Source organism: Giraffa tippelskirchi, chromosome 1 (assembly GCF_054371585.1).
Source record: "Giraffa tippelskirchi isolate mGirTip1 chromosome 1, T2T-mGirTip1v1.2.pri, whole genome shotgun sequence".
Classification (NCBI taxonomy): domain Eukaryota; kingdom Metazoa; phylum Chordata; class Mammalia; order Artiodactyla; family Giraffidae; genus Giraffa; species Giraffa tippelskirchi.
In genome coordinates this window covers 83,731,187-83,757,124 of record NC_137275.1, presented here as the reverse complement: position 1 = coordinate 83,757,124, position 25,938 = coordinate 83,731,187, and the positions used below count along the sequence as shown (strand labels likewise).

The window sequence follows — 25,938 nt, the reverse complement described above, 5'->3', positions numbered from 1 at the left end:
AAAAGCAGGGACATTACTTTGGTGACAAAGGTCTGTCTAGTCAAAGCTTTGGTTTTTCCAGTAGTCATGTATGGATGTGAGAGTTGGACTATAAAGAAAGCTGAGCACTGAAAAATTGATACTTTTAAACTGTGGTGTTGGAGATAACTCTTGAGAGTCCCTTGGACTGCAAGGAGATCAAACCAGTCCATCCTAAAGGAAATCAGTCCTAAATATTCACTGGAAGGACTGATGCTGGAGCTCCAATACTTTGGCCACCTGATGTGAAGAAGTGACTCATTGGAAAAGACTCTAATGCTGGGAAAGATTGAAGGCAGGAGGAGAAGGGCACGACAGAGGATGAGATGGCTGGATGGCATCACCAACTCGATGGACGTGAGTCTGAGCAAGCTCCGGGAGTTGGTGATGGACGGGGAAGCCTGGCGTGCTGCAGTTCATGGGGTCGCAAAGACTCGGACACGACTGAGCAAGTGAACTGAACTGAATTTTACCATCTAGAAAGGAAAAGTAATATCTTGGCATTTCATTCACACTTTTTGAAACAAAAGTACTGCATTTGGTATTGTTTTCCTTATTTTCACACCATTAAAAGCATATTAGCAGTAAACTGTTACCTGGACTTATTCACTCTAGGAGGACCGAACCCAGAATAATGCATGACAGGGACAGGGAGAACAATCTAACGACTGGGTTGGTGCATTTGCCTCATCTCAAACCCAGTTTCCACAGGGCATCAGAGGAACGAGCAGCTGCTACTGCTTCCAGGCAGATGATTTATTAAGTACACTAATTTTGGTCGAAGTTAATAATAGAAAAATATTATCTGTCCTTTCTTGAAAAAATCCCAAGTACAAACTTCATTTATCCCATTTTTATGTAACGTAAATTATTCTCTTCATGACCCTACACTTTGCGGTAAAACTTCTTGCACCACATCTCCATATCTTCCCCATAATTGCCCTCATTAGAACACATGTGGCTCTGCCTCTAATTACTGTTTACCTCGTTTGGTACTGGGTTTTTCTCATCATGGTGTTGTCTGAAGCAGGTGGGATGAGCCATATTTTCCAAAGGAAGCCCAGGTGGTGTATGGGAGCATGTTGCAACATTTATTGCAAACTCTACATGATTTACATCTCACCATGTTTCTGCTTGACCTTATTCACGGCACTAAAACAATATCAACATTTCATAGCTCTGCTTGCTTGCTTTCTCTGTTTTGTTTCTTTTAATCAAGGTTTTACTTGTTTAAATTTTATTAAATAATTCTGACACATCTCCATTTTATAAACAATTAATAAATATGATCATTATTTACTCCTTTTTCACTCTTCTCTCCCGCCACATTTTTTCCCCATTTTAGGTAATCTATACTGAAGATCTAGCATGCTTTTCACATTTTCTCCATGTTTATGTAATCATATATGTAAGTATACATGCACATGTACATTTAACATTAATAGATTTTTTTTGATAATTCCTTGGTTTTAGAAAAATATATGACATATATTTTCCGAATCTTGCTCTTTTCAGTAAAACCTTATGGAAATCATGCCAAGGATTTGAAATGACTTTTATTGTTGTTTAGTTGCTAAGTTGTGTCCAACTTTTTTGTAACACCATAGACTGTAGCCCACCAGGCTCCTCTGTCCATGGAATTTCCCAGGCAAGAATAGTGGGGTGGGTTGCCATTTCCTTCTCTAGAGGATTTTCTAAAAAGGCTAGTGGAAGTGATGGAATTCCAGTTGAACTATTTCAAATCCTAAAAGATGATACTGTGAAAGTGCTGCACTCAATATGCCAGCAAATTTGGAAAATTCAGCAGTGGCCACAGGACTGGAAAAGGTCAGTTTTCATTCCAATCCCAAAGAAAGGCAATGCCAAAGAATGTTCAATATACTGCACAATTGCACTCATCTCACACGCTAGCAAAGTAATGCTCAAAATTCTCCAAGCCAGACTTCAACAGTATGTGAATCATGAACTTCCAGATGCTCAAGCTGGATTCAGAAAAGGCAGAGGAACCAGAGATCAAATTGCCAACATCCGTTGGATCATCGAAAAAGCAAAAGAATAGCAGAAAAACCATCTACTTCTGCTTTACTGATTACGCCAAAGCCTCTGATTGTGTGGATCACAACAAACCTTAGAAAATTCTTCAAGAGATGGGAATACCAGACCACCTGATCTGCCTCTGATAAATCTGTATGTAGGTCAAGAAGCAACAGTTAGAACTGGACATGGAACAACAGACTGGTTCCAAATTGGGAAAGGAGTACATCAAGGCTGTATATTGTTACTCTGCTTATTTAACTTATATGCACAGTACATTACGCTAAATGCCAGGCTGGATGAAGCAGAAGCTGGAATCAAGATTGCCGGGAGAAGTATCAATAACCTCAGATATGCAGATGACACCACCCTTATGGCAGAAAGTGAAGAGGAACTAAAGACCCTCTTGATGAAAGTGAAAGAGGAGAGCGAAAAAGTTGGCTTAAAACTCAACATTCAGAAAATGAAGATCATGGCATCCGGTCCCATCACTTCATGGCAAATAGATGAGGAAACAATGGAAACAGTGAGAGACTTTATTATTTTGGGCTCCAAAATCACTGCAGATGGTGACTGTACCCTGAAATTAAAAGATGTTTGTTCCTTGGAAGAAAAGCTATGACCAACCTAGACAGCATATTAAAAAGCAGAGACGTTATTTTGCCAACAAAGGTCCGTCTAGTCAAAGCTATAATTTTTGCAGTAGTCATGTATGGATGTGAGAGTTAGACTATAAAGAAATCTGAGCATCAAAGAATTGATGCTTTTGAACTGTGGTGTTGGAGAAGACTCTTGAGAGTCCCTTGGACTGCAAGGTGATCCAACCAATCCATCCTAAAGGAAATCAGTTCTGAATATTCAATGGAAGGACTGATGCTGAAGCTGAAACTCCAATACTTTGGCCACCTGATGGAAAAAACTATCTCCATGGAAAAGATCCTGATGCTACAAAAGATTGAAGGCAGCAGGAGAAGGGGACGACAGAGGATGAGATGGGCATTACTTAGCGAACAACAATATCACTTTATAATATGACCTCTAATAACATTGACAAAGTATACTCATTTGATTGATACATGCTAAATGATTTGTTACTATTGCTTGATTTTTTTTTAACAAAAAGCAAAACAATGGAAAAAAATGGAAAACCATCATGAGGTGAATAAATTAGTTTCAAAAACAATTCAGTTTTATATTTATAAGGTATTTAATGCTACTTAAAGCAGAATTCCCACTCCCATGCTTCATTTTAAAGTTTATTCTTGTGTAAGCCAGTATGGAGAAATGGAAAGAACCCAAATTTTGCAGTCAAATAAATCTGAATTCAAAGACAGTTTCCACCTTTTACTACGGTAATGGTAATACAGTGTGGTAATGGTAACACAGTGTGGTTGATTAGCATTAAAACTATTTTGTAGGAACTGAGGAATGCTGAATCAAATTATTTTGTGTTCATATATAATTATAATTCTATGTTAACATTGTAATTTTATTAGCAGCACACTCATTCTAAACTATGTAAGAAATATTTACCACGCTGAGAAATAAGCAAAAAGGTTTGCTGTTCTCATTTTAAAAGTATCTTCCAATTCTTAAATACTTTGTACCATTCTGGTTGCTGAACCATAAGATGGAAATAAAAGCTGGGGAAGTTAGACAGAACAGCCACAGTAATCATGGAAATAGATAAAGGGTTTTCACACTAAGAACTTTTCAAAGAAAAGCCTTTTGTTAGGAATACAGAATTCTCAGCGATCAAGTGTTAGAAAATTACGAAGACTGTAGAGGCTGTACCTCAGTGGTGCCATATTTAAAAAAGATCTGAACACAAATATTTAAACAGGATCTCACTACAAGACTCCGAAACATTAGAGTCTTGCCACTGATCAGCTATCCCTCTCTGTGAGGTATTTGAGGAAAGACCACACACTGAGGTGGCAGCAAGATATAAATTCTGTATTCCTAGCTGGTGGGTGTAAGTCGCTTCAGTCGTGCAGGACTCTTTGTGACACCCGTGGACTATAGCCCGCCAGGCTCCTCTGTCCTTGGGATTCTCCAGGCGAGAATACTGGAGTGGGTTGCCATGCCCTTTTCCAGGGAATCTTCCCAAACAGGGTCAAATCGGCATCTCTTATGTATCCTGCAGACAGGCAGGTTCTTTACCACTAGCGCCAATTGGGAAGCCCATTCCTAGTTGGTACACAGGTCCTAAGGTTACAAAATCCCCTTTGCTGCTGCTAAGTCACTTCAGTCGTGTCTGACTCTGTGCGACCCCATAGACGGCAGCCCACCAGGCTCCACGGTCCCTGGGATTCTCCAGGCAAGAACACTGGAGTGGGTTGCCATTTCCTGCTCCAATGCATGAAAGAGAAAAGTGAAAGTGAAGTTGCTCAGTCGTGTCTGACTCTTCGCAACCCCATGGACTGCAGCCTACCAGGCTCCTCCATCCATGGGATTTTCCAGGCAAGAGCACTGGAGTTGCTTGCCATTGCCTTCTCCAAAATCCCCTTTGGAGATTCGTAAACAAGCTTCGATAGACCCTATAAAGAGCTCCTTTTGTCTAAACTAGGTTGGCACCAGTGGACAAAAATCAAACCCAGACAGGAAGTAGAAAAGCCTCCTTTGTCACTTCCATTTTCAACGGCAAACCCTTACCACAGGAAAAAGTAATGTAGACTGCTGCAGAGGAGAAAAATCAGAAGGGGAGAGCCTGCCCCAGTGCCTACAGCAAAATGGCCTGGATCTGAATTTGCTTTTTGGGGTCACCATAGAGGAGAAGGGGACGACAGATGATGAGATGGTTGGATGGTATCACTGACTCCTTGGACATGAGTTTGAGCAAGCTTCGGGAGTTGGTGATGGACAGGGAAGCCTGGCATGCTGCAGTCCATGGGGTCACAAAATGTCAGACACGACTGAGCGACTGAACTGACTGATACAATTAAGTATCAGTTTCTTAGTAGGAAGGGGCGGTATCTAAGGTGAAATTTTTTTTTAAATCATTTTATCCATCTCTCTTGCTATGGATTACACACGTCTCTTTCTCTCTTAAGATACAGAAGATTGATGAAGACTTTCGTCTATCTTTGGGTCCCCACAACCAAGCAACCCCTACAGTATATGCCAGTGTTTTTTAAGTGAGTAAACAATTATTCAGGTTATTGAGTAGGAAAAAAGGTACTACAGATACCTTCTTGAGACGCAGATACGCCTTGTATGGAGCTGCGCTTTCTCAACGCCTCTGTTTTACTTTACGAACAGAGTAATGAGTCTGCTGCTGTTGCTTGGTATCTGACAACAGAAGCACCTTTCAGTTACCTGCATTTGCATTGCTTCGGTTGGTGAGTTTTTCTTCTTCCCCCGGGTTTTCTGTTTCTGTCACCACCACCTTCTGGGTTTTTCTGAGCACCGTGTGGACTGTATCTGGGATAAAGTCATAAGTGCTTTCTTTCCCCCCGAGGTGCGAGTATAGATGTGGTGGGAGTTAGGAGCGTGGGCGCAGAATCGTTTCTTTTCGTAGTAAGACTTTTATTTAATAATTTTCGATAGTCTCTTTCCCAGCCGCCCTGATTTAAAGGGGAAATGGACCACGATCAAATTAGCCCTAACTCCTAATGCGTTTTCTAGAGGTTTTCTGACGAGTCAGAATCCAATGTAGTTAGAAAAGTAAGACGATCGCGGGGGCTCGAGCTGTTCTTTCCTTTAGGAAGCCAGGAGCGCCGGGCGGAGCGAGTCGGGAAGGCTTGCGGCTCGGTGCGCATGCTCCCAAGGCTCGGGCTGAGAAAACGCTCCAACCTTTCTTCCACAGACTTCCGGGAGGCGAGAAGTGGGCGGAGGCAGGGCCGGAAGCACCGGGGCGGGTGTCTAGTACTCAACCTCGTTCCTTGGAGCGGCGCTTCAGGTTTCGGTTGGTGAACCGATGATTGGGAAGTCCTACGTCTGGTTAAAGTGTTTTCAAGTTTTCCATGCGGCTAGAAGTCGCCTGGGAGAAATCTGACACCAATGAGCAGGTGGGGCGATAGCCCCCTGGGCTAGGGGCTCCATTTACAGAAATTCTTACCGGGCCTTCTGAGTTTGTTGACGACTTTTTGCTCCACCATTTCTTCTAGCTGCTCTGTTCTTAACCCCTTTGTAGCCGCCCACCCCTCCCCTCACGCCATTATGTATGACCGGGCTCCCCGTGTGCTTAGATTGGCTGAAGGTGGCAGCACTGAGGATCGTGTGGGTCCTGGATCTTACCAGGTTCCTTACCTGAAGCAGCCCGCAACAGGTAAGATATAGAGAAAGGCAAGCCTTTGGGACAGGCGCCTCACTTTCAGCCTGCCCCGCTCTTGTGTGCCTGAGTCAAACACTATAGTACAACTGCATAGGTATAACAGAACGTGAAGTAGGCAGGGAAAATTCTATCCCTATTTTTACAGATGGTAAACTAGTTTTTCCCGTTGCACTAGACCAGTAACCATATTGCCTTTTTGATTTTGCAATGGTTTTCTACATCTTAGTTTAAATGCTGCAGATTCGATCTGGGATTTTGATATCCCTGCCCCAGTTGACATTACTATCAGTCAGTTCAGTTCAGTCGTGTCTGCCTCTTTGCCACCCCATGGACCGCAGCATGCCAGGCCTGCCTGTCTATCATCAACTCCTGGAATTTATTCAAACTCATCTCCATTGAGTTGGTGATGCCATCCAGCCATCTCATCCTCTGTCGTCCCCTTCTCCTCCTGCCTTCAATCTTTTCCAGCATCAGGGTCTATTCAAATTAGTCAGTTCTTTGCATCAGGTGGCCAAAGTATTGGAGTTTCACCTTCAGTATCAGTCCTTCCAATGAATATCCAGGACTGATTTCCTTTAGGATGGACTGGTTGGATCTCCTTGCAGTCCAAAGGACTCTCAAGAGTCCTCTCAAACACCATAGTTCAAAAGGAACAATTCTTCGGCACTCAGCTTTCTTTATAGTCCAACTCTCACATCCATACCTGACTACTGGAAAAACCATAGCTTTGACTAGGTGGACCTTTGTTGGCAAAGTAATGTCTCTGCTTTTTTAATATGCTGTCTAGTTTGGTCATAATTTTTCTTCCAAGGCGCAAGCGTTGTTTAATTTCATGGCTGCAATCACCATCTGCAGTGATTTTGGAGCCCCCCAAATTAAAGTGTGACACTGTTTCCACTGTTTCCCCATCTATTTGCCATGAAGTGATGGGACCAGATGCCATGATCTTAGTTTTCTGAATGTTGAGCTTTAAGCCAGCTTTTTCACTCTTCTCTTTCACTTTCATCAAGAGACTCTTTAGTTCCTCTTCACTTTCTGCCATAAGGGTGGTGTCATCTGCATATCTGAGGTTATTATTTCTCCCGGCAATCTTGATTCCAGCTTGTGCTTCATCCAGCCCAGCGTTTCTCATGATGTACTCTGCGTATAAGTTAAATAAGCAGGGTGACAATATACAGCCTTGACATACTCCTTTTCCTATTTGGAACCAGTCTGTTGTTCCGTGTCCACTTCTAACTGTTGCTTCCTGATCTGCATACAGGTTTCTCAAGAGACAGGTCATGTGGTCTGGTATTCCCATCTCTTTCAGAATTTTCCACAGTTTATTGTGATCCACATAGTCAAAGGCTTTAGCATAGTCAATAAAGCAGAAATAGATGTTTTTCTGGAACTCTCTTGCTTTTTTGATGATCCAGCAGATGTTGGCAGTTTGATCTCTGGTTCCTCTGCCTTTTCTAAAACCAGCTTGAACATCTGGAAGTTCACAGTTCACGTATTGCTGAAGCCTGGCTTGGAGAATTTTGAGCATTACTTTACTAGCGTGTGAGATGAATGCAATTGTGTGGTAGTTTGAGCATTCTTTGGCATTGCCTTTCTTTGGGATTGGAATGAAAACTGACCTTTTCCAGTCCTGTGGCCACTGCTGAATTTTCCAAATTTGCTGGCATATTGAGTGCAGCAATCACAGCATCATCTCTTAAGATTTGAAATAACTGAACTGGAATTCCATCACCTCCACTAGCTTTGTTTGTAGTGATGCTTTCTGAGGCCCCCTTGACTTCACATTCCACGATGTCTGGCTCTAGGTGAGTGATCACACCATTGTGATTATCTGGGTCATGAAGATCTTTTTTGTACAGTTCTTCTGTGTATTCTTGCCACCTCTTCTTAATATCTTCTGCTTCTGTTAGGCCCATACTATTTCTGTCCTTTATCGAGCCCATCTTTGCATGAAATGTTCCCTTGGTATCTCTAATTTTCTTGCAGAGATCTCTAGTCTTTCCCAATCTGTTGTTTTCCTCTATTTCTTTGCACTGATCGCTGAGGAAGGCTTTCTTATCTCTCCTTGCTATTCTTTGGAACTCTGCATTCAGATGGGAATATCTTTCCTTTTCTCCTTTGCTTTTCACTTCTCTTCTTTTCCCAGCTATTTGTAAGGCCTCCTCAGACAGCCATTTTGCTTTTTTGCATTTCTTTTCCATGGGGATCGTCTTGATCCCTGTCTCCTGTACAATGTCATGAACCTCTGTCCATAGTTCATCAGGCACTCTGTCTATCAGGTCTAGTCCCTTAAATCTATTTCTCACTTCCTCTGTATAATCATAAGGGATTTGATTTAGGTCATACCTGAATGGTCTAGTGGTTTTACCTACTTTCTTCAATTTAAGGCTGAATTTTGCAATAAGAAGTTCATGATCTGAGCCACAGTCTGCTCCTGGTCTTGTTTTTGCTGACTGTATAGAGCTTCTCCATCTTTGGCTGCAAAGAATATAATCAATCTGATTTCGATGTTGACCATCTGGTGATGTCCATGTGTAGAGTCTTCTCTTGTATTGTTGGAAGAGGGTGTTTGCTATGACCAGTGCGTTCTCTTGGCAAAACTGTATTAGCCTTTGCCCTGCTTCATTCTGTACTCCAAGGCCAGCTTATGTGTGTGTTTCATTTGAAATCTGTATTTTGTTCTTTGGTTGCTTACCCCATTTTGGAACATTTCAACTTCTGTACTAGATTTTTCTGCTCTATCAGACAACCCTTGTAGTTTCAAAATGGACCTTGGCTTCCTTTTAAGGATTTCTGTTCTTGTGGTCCTTGTGTGGTTTTGTTTGTTTTTGTTTGAACAGCAAATTCAGACCATCAGTCACTAAATTAACACCCAGAGTTTTAACATCATTCATGAATTTTTTTCGAGTCACCTCAGTGTTGTCGAGAACTTCCCCTCCTTTTGACCCTCTGGGCGCTTTCGCACTTCTGATACTTTTACATTTTTAAAATTATTTTAGCACTTAATGCTTCACTACATTGTTTCTTTTTAAGGGTAAGGTATGTATTTTACTCACCTCTTTTGTGCTTCACACCTTACACAAATAAATCTTGATTTCAGTTGCATTTTAATACATGAGGGCCTCAAAAAAACATTATTTCTGGTTTAAAAAATATAGTTTATTAGTCCAGATTAGCAAGCTTTTAAACTTTACAAATTATTGCCATAAATCCTCAGCATGTACATTTTCCTTAGGTGTACAAGATTTTCACAGGTTTTGAGTCCTCACTTTCATCCTTTTATTACCTGTTGAATATAGTTGCTCTGTTTTCTCTCATTTTTTCTTGAATATCAATGTTACTTAAACTGTGCTCATTTTCTTGATATATTTCTTGAAAAGTTTTTTATCAGCCTTTCAGCAGACTAAGTCTGTCTAATAAGTTCATTTACTGAGTATGTCAGTAATGTCAGTAATCTTATGCTTGCATCTTGTATCCAAGAAATACTGAGTGCCAAACATGTACCCAAGCAAGGAAGTGAAGCTGAAAATGTTAGTCACTCAGTTGTGTCTGACTCTCTGAAACATTATATTAATTATTTGCTGTAAGCTCACTTTAAATTATTTCTGTCTAGGCTCCCTCTACAAATTCATATATGCTATTCGGTATAATTAATGAAAGTAAAAGTGTTAGTTGCTCAGTCGTATCCAACTCTTTGCAACCCTATGGACTGTATCCTGCCAGGCTCCTCTGTCCATAGCATTTTCCAGGCAAGAATACTGGAGTAGGTTGCCCTTTTCTTCTCCAGGGTATCTTCTCGACTCAGGGATCGAACTCAGGTCTCTTGCGTTGTAGGCAGACTCTTAACTGTCTGAGCCACCAGGGAAGCTGTATAATTAATAGGTTTCTCCAGTATATACAACTGTGATCTTCTGAGGATGAAAATATTTTATCAATTAAAGAGAACTTCCATTTTCATCACAACCAAATATGCTTAGTAGAAAAAAAGCTTTTATTTTATTTAGATATTTTTTTCTTTTGTTTAGTAAGTTCAATTCTATAGGTTCTTAATTTAATATATATTAATACTAATTCCACTCTTACATAGAATTTTTAAAATGCAACAACTTCTGTGGCTAGACATGAGTTCTGATAATATATAGTCTCAACAATTGATGTACCAAATGATTTTATATACTTTGAGTGCTTTTTCTCTGAAATCGTTAGAATCCTGTCTTATCTGCCAATGATATGATTTTACTTATAGGTGGCTATGCACCATTCCTGTCTCTGACTGCCAGGGAAAGTACTTTTACTGTCGTCTCTCACACTGAAAAAGATGTTCCAGGTCCAGGACACTATAATGTTTCAGAAAACCAGGTAAATTTACAGCAGTCATTATAATTGTCTGAGTTAATAAAAATCATGCTTTCTTCCTCTAATAAACTCTTATGTCACTTGCTATATTATATTTTCCCTTCATATCATTTTCTTTCACCTTTTGATCTGAATTTTGCAATAGAATAAGAGAAAAAGAAGTGTGTTCAATAGTAATTGTCTGGTGTGTGTTTGTCATTAGTCTATATAACCTATAGGACAAAAGCATTGTCCTTGAGATTCCTGAATGGGAGAATAGGGCTACTGATTTTATTAAGGCCCATGAAAGTTGTACAGATGGTCAAGATATGTAGAATAAGAATGGTAGCAAGGTGCAGGAATTGGTTTATGTGCTGTACTCTAAAGTTGTAACTATGGCCATTGTCTCCTATTTCTATACCGCCTCAAGAGTCTGTGACCAGAAAATCTTCAACAATTCATTTGTGTTCAGAAACAATGTTTTAATTCTAGTATTTTCATAATCATTGACATCAACTTTTACCCTTTTCACATACGTTTTGCACTCAGTCAGAAACAGTGTTTTAATTCCAGTATTTTCATAATCATTAACATCAAGTTTTACCCTTTCACATACATTTTGCAGTCATAGTAAGTCCTACCTGACCCAAGCAGACCTATATCTCCCCTGTTGGAGGCCCAGATACAATTGCTGATACATTAATTTTTGTATTAGACTTCTGAATTATTAATAGCAATGTTTTCTACCAGTTATGGGGTTTTGGTTGCAAGCAATCAAATGGATTTTTAGGACAGATACTAGGTTTCTAATAAATTTATAGAAAAGGCACTTGGTTGGCTCATAGACTTGAAGGAAGAATTGTTCAAACAGATCTTAAAGGATAAAGTGAAAGTGAAAGCTGCTCAGTGACTCTTTGCGACCCCATGGACTGTAGCCTGCCAGGCTCCTCTGTCCATGGAATTCTCCAGGCCAGAATACTGGGGTGGGTAGTTGTTCCCTTCTCCAGGGGATCTTCCCTACCCAGGGATCGAACCCAGGTCTCCCACATTGCAGGCGAATTCTTTACCAGCTGAGCCAGTAGGGAAGCCCTAAAGAAGCATAGGACTAAGACAATTCCAAGTATTTCAGTAGTAAGAACTTCTGCATTATTCAGTGGCAAACTTCCATTAGATAATGTAATTCCATAACTTCCTTCCATTTTTTTTTTTTTTTTTTTATGTCTAACAACACTAAAGATTAAAATTCTCAGTAGGGAAAATCTGGTCTGGTCTTACTATGGACCCACACCTGTGATTCCTGGGTCAGGGGTTCCTGTGTTTGGAAGTTCCTTTTAAAACACAAAATACGGTAGGTTTGATTGTCCCAAGAGTGGTAAATGTGCTATTTTGAGCAAATAATAGAAGGGATGCTAGACAGATAAAAGCAATAGATTTCCGTTATGTTTCATGCTTTGATCGCCTAGTTCTCCTCTCTCTCATGCCCACGACATATACACACTTCTTCCTGTATATGTAATTTTAAAAGTTCCGTTATTTTATGTATAATTTAATTAATGTTTTGCTACTACCTTTATAGATGATATTACAGTGTCACTGCTAAATGAATCCTGAATCTTTAGATTAAGACTACTTCTTGTTCTTGACATTCCTGTTTCATTATTCTGCAGTTTATAGATTTGATGGTAAATATAACATGAGCTTTTATAAAGAAGTGGTTAGGAGTGTGGGCTCTGGAGCTAGACTACCTAGACTCAAAATCTGTCTCTGCTTACTAGCTGTGAGACTTAACCTTAACCACTCATTTATTAAGTAGCGGCAGTAATTTGATAGGCTTTTTTTCCTAAGGATTAAATATATTAATAAGCATTTAGAATCGTACCTTAAAGTACTGAAGGTTGGCCTTCAGTAAATTTTAACCATTATTAGTGTTGCCATTTTACAATAGAAACGGGAAAGAAATAGAGGGAAAATTTTAAAAAAAGTGATGTATGAAGCAAGGAAATATAGGTAAGGACCTGTTCCGTTTCTGTATCTGAAAAGGCTATAGCTTAAGATTTTTCCATTACTCGTTCCATTTTCCTTTCACATGAACTTTATCTGGTGGAGTTCTAAGCCTAGTGAGATGAATAGACTCTTCAGTTCTAAGGTGTCTGAGCTCTTGGTTCTTAGGCTTGCTTTTTGTCCTTTAGATAAACTTGCTCTTAGCATTTTCACTGACAGTTAAAAGGCTCTGCAGGGTGTCCCCATCTTCCATCCTACCACACTCCTCCTGGTACTCATTAGTCCTGTTTTTCTGTCCTAGTCAGGACAGAAAATTAATTTCCCTAGTCAATACGCAAACCTCCTTATTTTGTTTTCTGCTTGATAGGAAAGAATGTTGAATGATCACTTGGTGGTTTCAACTTTCAGTTCAGGGGAACATGACTTGCTTTTCCATGGACTCTTAAAATTTCCAGAAAACTAGAGCCTAGAGCACAAAAAGCAAAACATTAAATAGTGGGATATTACATGTAGTCATTAGAAGTGTCACTCCTGCTTCCACTCCCTGACTTAGACCAGACCAGACCAGCGTGGGTCTGTGGGCTTGCTAATTCTGACAGTATTTCCCTCATTAAGCCTGATATGTAATTCTAGTATTCAAAGAGGGAAATACAGTAAAAATACATAATATATAGGTTTCAAACTTGTCAAATGTGATAGTTATCAGGATGTTGGCATGTTACTTTAATACTGATTTTAGTCAATTCTCTTGTAAAATAATATAAAATACAATTTAAGTAAAATTTTATTTTATTCCCAATTGGGTACATTTCTTGGATTTCAAGAGTAAGAAATAAGAAGTGTGTTTTTTTGTGAAATGGATGATCTGAGAAAAAGTTCTGGTATTCTCTATTTTTCTCCTTAAAACTATAAACAAATGCCTGGAAAATATTGATTTCCTTGCTTTAAAAAATGATTTATTACTTATTTACACAGTTGCTATTAAGTTTTGGAGTTTTAAGTTAAATTCTTGTAGAACTTTTAGAAGTTCAAGAATTGTGAATTTATCATACTATTTGAAAAATAAAAGTCATTTCATTTTAAACAACTGAATTAGGAAATGTGTTTGTAATGTGACATTGGTTACATGTTATGTAAATAATATATTAGATAATAAAGGAGTAATCTTACTGGAAATTAATGCATATATTTGGCAATTTATTTTTATACTTTTCTTTTGGAAGCATAGATTGAAATGTTGCTTTCTATGGGCAGTTAGTAAATATCATTTGAAGACTTCAAATGAAATGTTAAAAAACCCAAAATGTGGGTTGTATTTGTGAGAGCCTGCCTCCACTGCTAAATGTAGCAGTAGAATACTTGTAGAATACTTGAAGCTTTTATGAAAGCAGAAGATTTAAGAGTTGAAATTTTTTTCCCGTATTTGGTCTTCTCTATTTCTCTCTTCCTCTTATGGTCATTTCATTTTGGCTATGGTTGTGACCATTATTCTAAAGTTGGAGGTGGGGCATAACTTTTGCCTTTATAGCTCTTGGCCAGTTATAGGCAAAGCAGTTTCCTTTAGCATAACTGAAGTAAGTTAATTTTTTTCAAGAGGAAAAGAAAAGTAGAAAAGAACATGAAGGAAATTTGCTTTGTAGAAAAGAACGCAAAGAAATTAAGAAAATAAAAGAAGCAGAAGAATCAAATTTACACAGTGCAAACTTCTGATCCTTTGATAACTAACCTGTTAAGTCACATACTTTGTTTTCTTCATATCCTATTTCCTAGGATGATTCCCATTCCAAAAATTCAGTACAGATGTCACTGTTTTCTGGTTATCTTATAGCATCAGACCTGTCTCTGCAAGGTAGATACCATTTCATTCCTTCCTATATGAGAATGGCCCTGGAGAAGGAACTGGCAACCCACTCCAATATTCTTGCCTGGAGAATCACATGGACAGAGGAGTCAGGTGGTGTAGAGTCCGTGGGGCTGCAAAGAGTTGAACACGACTGAGTGACTAACACACACACACACACACACACACACACACACACACACACAGAAAAATGGTTCTAGATATGGGGATCTATTTCCTGTGCCTAGATAGTTTATGTCTTATTTTTCGTTAACTAGGCCTAGGAATAGATATCCAAATCTAGGTTTTATTTTTGATTGAAGAGATATACTTCATTAGAGCTGAATGATAGGCTATCATATGTGATACAGTGCATGGGCTCACACTTTAGATGAGACTCTGCCTCCTATAATGTTGAGAGATTGCTGACAATATAATAATTCATCAAATAACCATAGCACATAGACAAAGCACAGTTCCCAAGAAAGACTAAGACCAATTTCTCACAGGTGTTTATATAAAATGTATTATTACTTGGTAATATGATTTGACTCAGTTATCTGATATATGGAAGTTTCCTTTGTAAACTCTTGTAAAATTTGTAGAATTGGTAGTTATGAATAATGTGAAACATATCCTGGTTAATTTGTATGCAGTTAAAAAAATCAGATTAGATCTATCTAAACTTTTGTTGAAGTATTCAATATAAATTCAAATTCAGTATGAAATGTCAAATCTTAGAGACTATACAAATGGCTATCAAAGAATGAAAATTTGGAGATCTTCTCTTCACATGATTTTATTTTTTAATTTAAGTTATTAAATTTTTTACAAAATCATTAATATCTACTATTATAGATCCAAATTCTTTAAACATAGGAATTGTGATCTTATTAAATCAGTAATCAAGTAGTGAATTGAGTATCTAAGAATAATTTGACTTGTTTTTTACCAAAAGAACTCTTTTTGTGTATTTCTTAAACTCTGAATAAAGCCTAATAAAATGCAAACTAGAGATAGGTTCAGTCAATAGTGATTGTGAACAACTGACATGAACACATCATGTGAAAGAGTCTGTTGGTAAATTAATAACTTAAACATATCTGATCAATCAAATGCCAACAACTATTAATATGAATCATCGTTGAAATGACTGAACTGTGACTGTTTATTGAAACTAGCATGATTGAATTTTATTTGAATTAGCTGGCTTTTAGCCAGTTGATAACTTTCTGATTCTAGAGAATCCATATATGTGACATGGAGAGTCACGGAAGATTCCTTACAGGACTCTCCCTGCAATAAACAGTGTTTACAACTAATCTGAGCATAAAACCAAGCTGTTGCCAGTAAAACTGCATAAACATCCCTGGAAATGACCAAAGTGTTATTCATGAAAATAATTAATCCTAAACAAGATTGAAGGGCGTTCTTTCCCCCTGCAGTATGAGCATTTAATCTCATTTCAGAGGTATGGGATCGCTAAGAGTCGGACACGACTGAGCGTCTTCACTTTTACTTTTCACTTTCATGCATTGGAGAAGGAAATGGCAACCCACTCCAGTATTCTTGCCTGGAGAATCCCAGGGATGGGGGAGCCTGATGGGCTGCCATCTATGGGGTCGCACAGAGTTGGACACAACTGAAGCGACTTAGCAGCAGCAGAGGTATAAATTCTCCAGAGACCTATAACAAGCATGCACTCTTTATTCTTGCTCTATAGCTTTGGACATTCCTTTGTCTTTGATTCCTGTTTTAAAACTGAGTGTTGCATTCTTTTTGAGTGTCCAAAGTATAGCAAATTTTAGTTTGAGTTTGGCGTTAAAATTGACAGCTGTATTGTCATCCTTTCTTATTACTCTCTCTCATTAGAGAACTGTCTTCAGTCAAGAGCCTTAACTTTCTCAGGCTGAGTTTTAAAACTATTAATGTTTGTATTAATATGTAATATTTATCAACTAGATATTGATTTAAAAGTGTTTTTTTTTAATTCATGTTTTTCCTGTCCAATTTAGTGTAATATAAAAGGAGGCCAAAGTCTACAAAACCTGGAAAAGCGTTTTAGGAAGTTTATTTCAGATGGTCCAGGGCCAGCAAGCTATGATCGATCTTATCCTGGAACATTGGCTGTTGTGAACAGGAAAACTCTGGAGGCTAAAGAGCGTCTTCAGTCAGTATGTTGCTATTTTGATTTCTGTTCTTAATGAGTTTTTTTTAATAGTTAAAATAATGTAGAAATGGTATAATGTTTTATGTGATAAGTACATTTAAAAAACCTTATGGTAAAAATTATCTGGTTTATTAGTATCTATATTGTAGCTCATAATTAAATGAATACTCTGTTTACAAATTTTAGTTTTTTACCTGTATTAACATTTGACTTCATTTTTGCTTTTGATAAAAGTATAATCTCTTCCAGTGTCTGAGATGAACAGAAAGTAAAGGAGATTTTAAAAGTTGCCATAGTGATTTACATCTGTATATAGAGGAAACTATGTGTTAAGTGCTGTTAATAATATAGTGAAAATTGAAACACGACTCATGAAATAAATAAGCTTAAAATTTAGGTGAGAGAAAGATATATAGATCATTAATGTAAGATGAAATATGACAGATGCTAAGTGAATGATCATGTGATTAAGTGCCATAGGAATTTAAAAGAAGACTGATGTATTATGGGAAAGCATAGTTTGGAGATGGTTTATAGCAGAGGTTTGTTTTGAAGCATAGGATTGCAATATAATCTCCAGAGGATCAGTTCAGTTCAGTTCAGTCGCTCAGTCGTGTCCGACTCTTTGCGACCTCATGAATCGCAGCACGTCAGGCCTCCCTGTCCATCACCAACTCCCGGAGTTTACCCAAACCCATGTCCATCGAGTCAGTGATGTCATCCAGCCATCTCATCCTCTGTCGTCCCCTTCTCCTCCTGCCCCCAGTCCTTCCCAGCATCAGGGTCTTTTCCAATGAGTCAACTCTTTGCATGAGGTGGCCGAAGTATGGGAGTTTCAGCTTCAGCATCAGTCCTTCCAATGAACACCCAGGACTGATCTCCTTTAGGATGGACTGGTTGGATCTTCTTGCAGTCCAAGGGACTCTCAAGAGTCTTCTCCAGCACCACAGTTCAGAAGCATCAATTCTTTGGCACTCAGCTTTCTTCACCATCCAACTCTCACATCTATACATGACCACTGGAAAAACCATAGCCTTGACTAGACGGACCTTTGTTGGCAAAGTAATGTCTCTGCTTTTAAATATGCTATCTAGGTTGGTCATAACTTTCCTTCCAAGGAGTAAGCATCTTTTAATTTCATGGCTGCAATCACCATCTGCAGTGATTTTGGAGCCCCCAAAATTAAAGTGTGACACAGTTTCCACTGTTTCCCCATCTATTTGCCATGAAGTGATGGGAACAGATGCCATGATCTTAGTTCTGAATGTTGAGCTTTAAGCCAACTTTTTCACTCTCCTCTTTCACTTTCATCAAGAGGCTCTTTAGTTCCTCTTCACTTTCTGCCATAAGGGTGGTGTCATCTGCATATCTGAGGTTATTGATATTTCTCCTGGCAATCTTGATTCCAGCTTCTGTTTCTTCCAGCCCAGTGTTTCTCATGATGTACTCTGCATATAAGTTAAATAAGCAGGGTGACAATCTACAGCCTTGACTTACTCCTTTTCCTGTTTGGAACCAGTCTGTTGTTCCATGTCCAGTTCTAACTGTTGCTTCCTGACCTGCATACAGGTTTCTCAAGAGGCAGGTCAGGTGGTCTGGTATTCCCATCTCTTTCAGAATTTTCCACAGTTTATTGTGATCCACAAAGTCAAAGGCTTTGACATAGTCAATAAAGCAGAAATAGATGTTTTTCTTGGACTCTCTTGCTTTTTCGATGATCCAGCAGATGTTGGCAATTTGATTTCTGATTCCTCTGCCTTTTCTAAAACCAGCTTGAACATCTGGAATTTCATGGTTCACGTATTGCTGAAGCCTGGCTTGAAGAATTTTTGTCAGTATATTCTTAATAAGTAAATTTTTAGATGACTAAATCATTTAAATGCCAGTATTATATTTGATATACTTATACCAGGTGTGTGTGTGTTAGTCACTCAGTCTTGTCTGATTCTTAGTGACCGCATGGACTGTAGCCTGCCCGGCTCCTCTGTCCATAGATTCTCCAGGCAAGAATACTGGAGTGGGCTGCCATTCCCTTCTCCATGGCATCTTCCCTATGCAGAGATCGAACACAGGTCTCCTGCACTGCAGGTGAATTCTTTACCAGCTGAGCCACCAGGGAAGCCCTATATTCATACTAATAGATCTAATATATGTTACTCCTTCTTGTTTGATTTAAATTATAAAATATTTTATGTTAAAGGAAATTCTGAAAAAACAAATAATCGCCCAAAAACTTCTGAGTCTTAACACTGATCATTCTGTTAACTTTTTCAGTGTTAAACTGTATATGTATATGACTTTATTGTAGTGACTAAAGAGTCACTAAGTCGTGTTTGACTCTTTTGTGACCACGGGAACTATATGTAGCCCATCAGGTTCCTCTCTTCATGGGATTTTCCAGGCAGGAATACTGGAGAGGGTTGCCATTTCCTTCTCCAGGGGATCTTCCTCACCCAGGGGCTGAACCTCCATCTCCTGCATTGGCAAGTGTGTTCTTTATCACTGAGCCATCTGGGAAGCCATATGACTTTATACACTGACGTATAATATTACATAATTTAAATAGCTATAGTCAAAAATTTAATTTTAATTTATATTTTTGATTTCCATTTAATGTTATATCAGATATTTTCCTTGCTACACAGTCTGCAAAATTAGGATTTTTATACAGGGCACTGGTAAGATGAAGATAAGTCAGAAGCTGGGAAGGAACGAAGCCAGGAAATGTTATAGAAAACTGTAAAGTTTGTTTTGGCCTGGCAGATACTATGATTGCATAGCACAAGTCCACTTGGAATTGCTGATTATTGATGTAATTGTAGGAATGAATGCCTGTTTTTGAAATCACTAATACTTGATTTACTAAGCAAGATAAAAAACTGAGCCAAGTGAGAGAGATTCCTTATCTCTAATAGTGGCTTAAACAGTAATTTGGTTTGTAGTATGGTTTATGTTACTATTTAATAATAGTTTGATTAAATCTTGGTTTATATCATGAAGCAAGACTTGAATTCACTCTTTTAAATTACTTTTACAAATATTTTTGATTTATATTATAAAACTCATGAAGTCAATATTTAGTAGTTGTCTTTTGTAAATTTTAATATTTTATTATTCATTCCTTCTCCTGTCTTTGAGTAAATAGTATAATTTTTTTTTTAACAGAAAATGTCAAGGGCACTTACAGTTTCCAGAAGTGTTTATGTTCCTTCAATTCCTTTTGGACAGTCATATGGTTATGATATTAATGAGGATGACAGTATCATAAAACGTTTACCACCTGCCAATGACAGCACACTAGGTCCAGCATACTATAAACCTCAAATTGTAAGTATAATACATTTCACATTGACAGTTGGAAGACCATTTATGATTTTACATGTTTTAGTTAAGGTAACACTAATTGCATAAAACTCAGCAGTGGCCACAGGACTGGAAAAGGTCAGTTTTCATTCCAATCGCAAAGAAAGGCAATGCCAAAGAATGCTCAAACTACCGCACAATTGCACTCATCTCACACGCTAATAAAGTACTGGTCAAAATTCTCCAAGCCAGGCTTCAGCAATACGTGAACTGTGAACTTCCAGATGTTCAAGCTGGTTTTAGAAAAGGCAGAGGAACCAGAGATCAAATTTCCAATACCCGCTGGATCATTGAAAAAGCAAGAGAGTTCCAGAAAAACATCTATTTCTGCTTTATTGACTATGTCAAAGCCTTTGACTTTGTGGATCACAATAAACTGTGGAAAATTCTGAAAGAGATGGGAATACCAGACCATCTGACCTGTCTCTTGAGAAACCTGTATGTAGGTCAGGAAGCAACAGTTAGAACTGGACATGGAAAAACAGACTGGTTCCAAATAGGAAAAAGAGTATGTCAAGGCTGTGTATTGTCATTCTGCTTATTTAACTTATATGCAGAGTACATCATGAAAAACACTGGGCTGGAAGAAACACAAGCTGGAATCAAGATTGCCAGGAGAAATATCAATAACCTCAGATATGCAGATGACACCACCCTTATGGCAGAAAGTGAAGAGGAACTAAAGAGCCTCTTGATGAAAGTGAAAGAGGAGAGTGAAAAAGTTGGCTTAAAGCTCAACGTTCAGAAAACTAAGATCATGGCATCTGTTCCCATCACTTCATGGCAAATAGATGGGGAAACAGTGTCAGACTTTATTTTTTTGGGCTCCAAAATCACTGCAGATGGTGATTGCAGCCATGAAATTAAAAGACGCTTACTCCTTGGAAGGAAGGTTATGACCAACCTAGATAGCATATTTAAAAGCAGAGACATTACTTTGCCAACAAAGGTCCGTCTAGTCAAAGCTATGGTTTTTCCAGTGGTCATGTATGGTTGTGAGAGTTGGACGGTGAAGAAAGCTGAGCGCCAAAGAACTGATGCTTCTGAACTGTGGTGTTGGAGAAGACTCTTGAGTGTCCCTTGGACTGCAAGAAGATCCAACCAGTCCATCCTAAAGGAGATCAGTCCTGGGTGTTCATTGGAAGGACTGATGTTGAAGCTGAAACTCCCATACTTCGGCCACCTCATGCAAAGAGTTGACTCATTGGAAAAGACCCTAATGCTGGGAAGGATTGGGGGCAGGAGGAGAAGGGGATGACAGCAGATGATATGGTTGGATGGCATCACTGACTCGATGGACATGGGTTTGGGTAAACTCCGGGAGTTGGTGATGGACAGGGAGGCCTGGTGAGTTGTGATTCATGAGGTCGCAAAGAGTCAGACACGACTGAGCGACTGAACTGAACTGAACTGAATTGCATAATAAATAGACCCCCAAATCTCACTGGCTTAATGTAGCAGAAATTCTTTTTTTTTCTCATTCATATGAGCATTTCTTGTTGATAAGAGACTTTCTTCCATGTATAGATTCAGCAACACAGGCTTATTTCATTTGTGTTACTGTCATCTCCAAGGGTCTTGGTGTCATATTTATCCATCCTGCAGAAGGGAAAGAAGACAGAGAACTGCTAGTGGGTTTTTTTTTCCAGTTAGACCTGGGAGTTCAGGGCACACTGAACTTTATATTATGTTTATATACCTCATAATATAAGCATATAATATAAACTGCCAAGGAGCCTGGGAAATACAGTCTAGCTATATTCCAGAAAAAGAGGAAATAGGTTTAACTTACTAAAAGTCTTCTGCTGCATTGTATAAGCATATGCAGTACATAGATATTCTTTTCCTGAATTTGAAAGGGAAAAGCATTTTATTTATAAAATAATTTGTTTTTAAAAAATATTTATTCGTCTGTACCATGTTGTGGCATGTGGCATCTTTATTTGTGTCATGTGGGATCTAGTTACCTGACCAGGGATCATACTGAGGCCCCCTACATTGAGACTGTGGAGTCTCAGCCACTGGACCATCAGGGAAGACCTATGAAAGAATTTGAATCTAATAAGCATTCTTTCTTTCATAAGTGATCATTAAAAAAGATAAGGAGTCTCTCTCTGATTTAAAATATCAAACATAATATAGCATATCCATCTTACCCAGGTTTTAAACTTCAAATGAGCAAAAACTTATTCAATCAGTTGAAATGTATGAGTTATCCATGAATATAGATATGTCTGGTTTTACTTTATTATAAGACTGAAGCATATTGTGCTTTGAATCTGTTGTGTATTTATACTTTTATGGGATCTGGAAGAAGTAATCCTAGTGAGGAAAATGACAAATTTAGGGTAGAGTTAAGGAGAGGCTGAAGAGACATCTTGGGCAAAGAAAAGGTATGCTCAGAATTTGGCTTAGCTTTTATTCCCAGTACTCTCTAATGTTTGAACATGTCTCCATTTTCGGGTATAGGCTTAAGCACCTTGTGAAAACATTTGATTTTTGGTAACAGGTGTACTGGGGCATTTTGAAGTCTTAGATACTTTGAAGTGTTAAGTTTTTATTCCTGAAGTATTTTTATTGTAATTTATATAATTGCACGTTGACTAGTAAAAACATAGAAACTTATAACCATGTACCTACCATCACATATAATACATAATAAAATTTTATTACGCTTGAATTAGCTATATTTTAAAATATGTGCTTGGTTGCTCAGTTGTGTCCGACTCTTTATGACCCCATGGACTGTAGCCCACCAGGTTCCTCTGGCTATGGGGATTCTCCAGGCCAAGAATACTGGAGTGGGTTGCCATGCCATCCTCCAGGGGATCTTCTCAAACGAGGGATGGAACCCAGGTCTCCCACATTGCAGGCTGATTCTTTACTGTCTTAGCCACCAGGAAAGCTCATATTTTTTAAAAAAAATACATTATTGCAATTATTACCCTGCCCAAGATCCCTCCCTACCTTTGTCTCCCTTTGCAAAAGTAAACAGTGAATCTTTTAGTTCAGTTCAGTTGCTCAGTCATGTCCGACTTTTTGCGACCCCATGGACTGCAGGACACCAGGCCTCCCTGTCCATCACCAACTCCTGGAGCTTACCAAACTCATGTCCATCGAGTTGGTGATGCCGTCCAACAATCTCATCCTCTGTTGTCCCCTTTTCCTCCTGCCTTTAATCATTCCCAGCATCAGGGTCTTTTCAAATGAGTCAGTTCTTCGCATCAGGTAGCCAAAGTATTAGAGTTTCAGCTTCAGCATCAAGTCCTTCCAATGAATATTTAGGACTGATTTCCTTTAGGATGGACTGGTTGGATCTCCTTGCAGTCCAAGGGACTCTTAAGAGTCTTCTCCAACACCACAGTTCAAAAGCATCAATTCTTCAGTGCCCAGCTTTCTTTATAGTCCAACTCTCACATCCATACATGACTACTGGAAAAACCAAACCTTTGACTAGGTGGACATTTGTTGGCAAAGTAATGTCTCTGCTTTTTAATATGCTGTCTAGGTTGGTCATAACTTTGCTTCCGAGGAGCAAGCATCTTTTAATTTCATGGCTGCAGTCACCATCTACAGTGATTTTGGAGCCCCCCAAAATAAAGTCAGCCACTGTTTCCATGTTTCCCTGTCTATTTGCCATGAAGTGATGGGACCAGATGCATGATTTTAGTTTTCTGAATGTTGAGCTTTAAGCCAACTTTTTCATCGCCTCTTTCACTTTCATCAAGAGGCTCTTTAGTTCTTCTTTGCTTTCTGCCATAAGGGTGGTGTCATCTGCACATCTGAGGTTATTGATATTTCTCCCGGCAATCTTGATTCCAGCTTGTGCTTCATCCAGACCAGCTTTTCGCATGAGGTACCCTGCATATAAGTTTAATTAGCAGGGTGACAATTTACAACCTTGACATACTCCTTTCCCAGTTTGGAACCAGTCTGTTGTTCCATGTCCAGTTCTAACTGTTGCTTCTTGACCTGCATGCAGATTTATCAGAGGCAGGTCAGGTGGTCTGGTATTCCCATCTCTTGAAGAATTTTCCACAGTTTGGTGTGATCACACAGTCAAAGGCTTTGGCATTGTCAATAAAGCAGAAATAGATGTTTTCCTGGAACTCTCTTGCTTTTTTGATGATCCAGCGGATGTTGGCAATTTGATCTCTGGTTCCTCTGCCTTTTCTATATCCAGCTTAAACATCTGGAATTTAACGGTTCACATCCTGTTGAAGCCTGGCTTGGAGAATTTTGAGCATTACTTTGCTAGTGTGTGAGATGAGTGCCATTGTATGATAGTTTGAGCATTCTTTGGCATTGCCTTTCTTTGGGATTGGAATGAAAACTGATCTTTTCCAGTGGCCACTGTTGAGTTTTCCAAATTTGCTGGCATATTGAGTGCAGCACTTTCACAGCATCATCTTTGAGGATTTGAAATAGCTCAACTGGAATTCCATCACCTGCACTAGTTTTGTTCGTAGTGGTGCTTCCTATGGCCCACTTGACTTCACATTCCAGGATGTCTAGCTCTAGGTGAGTGATCACACCATCATGGTTATCTGGGTCATGAAGATCTTTTTTGTATAGTTCCTCTGTGTATTCCTGCCACTTCTTCTTAATATCTTTTGCCTCTGTTATGTCCATACCATTTCTGTCCTTCATTGAACCCATCTTTGCATGAAATGTTCCTTTGGTATCTCTAATTTTCTTGAAGAGATCTCTACTCTTTCCCAATCTGTTGTTTTCCTCTATTTCTTTGCACTGATCGCTGATGAAGGCTTTCTTATCTCTCCTTGTTATTCTTTGGAACTCTGCATTCAAATCGGTATATCTTTCCTTTTCTCTTTTGCCTTCACTTCTCTTCTTTTCACAGCTATTTGTAAGGTCTCCTCAGACAACAATTTTGCCTCTTTGCATTTCTTTTTGGGGATGGTCTGGATCACTGCTTCCTGTGCAATGTCACGAACCTCTGTCCATAGTTTTTCAGGCACTCTGTCTGTCAGCACTAATCCCTTGAATCTATTTGTCGCTTCCACCGCATAATTGTAGAGGATTTTATTTAGTCATGCTTGAATGGTGGCTCAGATGATAAAGCGTCTACTTCCAGTGCAGGAGCCCCAGGTTCGATACCCGGTCGGGAAGATCCCCTGGAGAAGGAAATGGCAGCCCACTCCAGTACTCTTGCCCAGAAAATTCCATGGTTGGAGGAGCCTGATAGGCTACAGTCCATGGGGTACCAAAGAGTTGGATACGACTGAGCGACTTCATTTTGAATGATCTAGTGATTTTCCCTACTTTCTTCAGTTTAAGTCTGAATTTGGCAACAGAAGTTCATATTCTGAGCCACAGTCAGCTCCTGGACTTGTTTTTGCTGACTGTAGAGAGCTTCTCCATCTCTGGCTGCAAAGAATATTATCAATCTGATTTTGGTATTGACAATCTGGTGATATCCCTGTGTAGAGTCTTCTCTTGTGTTGTTTGAAGTGGGTGTTTCCTATGACCAGTGTGTTCTCTTGGCAAAACTCTGTTAGCCTTGCCATGCTTCATTCTGTACTCCAAGGCCAAACTTGCCTGTTACTCCACATTTTCTTGAGTTCCTACTTTTGCACTGCAGTCCCCTATAATGGAAAGGACATCTTTTTTGCGTGTTAATTCTAGAAGGTCTTGTAGGTCTTCATAGAACCGTTCAACTTCTTCAGCATTAGTGGTTGGGGCATAAACTTGGATTACTGTGATATTGAATGGTTTGCCTTGGAAACTAATAGAGATCATTCTGTCGTTTTTGAGATTGCATCCAAGTACTGCATTTTGTTTTTGTTGACTATGATGGGTACTCCATTTCTTCTAAGGGATTCTTCCCCACCTTCGTAGATATAATGGTCATCTGAGTTAAATTCACCCATTCCAGTCCAT

General features: G+C 39.0%; 1 protein-coding gene across 9 annotated transcripts in view; it reads left to right on the top strand.

The window, feature by feature from the left end:
- The first annotated feature begins 5,858 nt into the window (after nucleotides 1–5,858).
- The window catches only part of STPG2 (sperm tail PG-rich repeat containing 2), a 601,931-nt gene continuing 581,851 nt past the window's right edge, over nucleotides 5,859–25,938 (top strand). For 5 of the 9 annotated variants that reach the window (XR_014083528.1, XR_014083523.1, XR_014083529.1 and 2 more), the window contains exons 1-5: nucleotides 5,859–6,062; nucleotides 6,188–6,322; nucleotides 10,575–10,687; nucleotides 16,520–16,678; nucleotides 19,840–20,001. Coding sequence is in view for 5 of the 9 variants with exons in the window: in XM_081595761.1 (XP_081451887.1) it covers nucleotides 6,214–6,322; nucleotides 10,575–10,687; nucleotides 16,520–16,678; nucleotides 19,840–20,001 (543 nt within the window). In the remaining 4 variants the exon portion in view is untranslated. Of the gene's footprint in view, nucleotides 6,063–6,161; nucleotides 6,323–10,574; nucleotides 10,688–16,519; nucleotides 16,679–19,839; nucleotides 20,002–25,938 lie in introns of all 9 variants that reach the window. The other 4 variants (XR_014083524.1, XM_081595770.1, XM_081595750.1 and 1 more) reach the window with 2 other exon arrangements.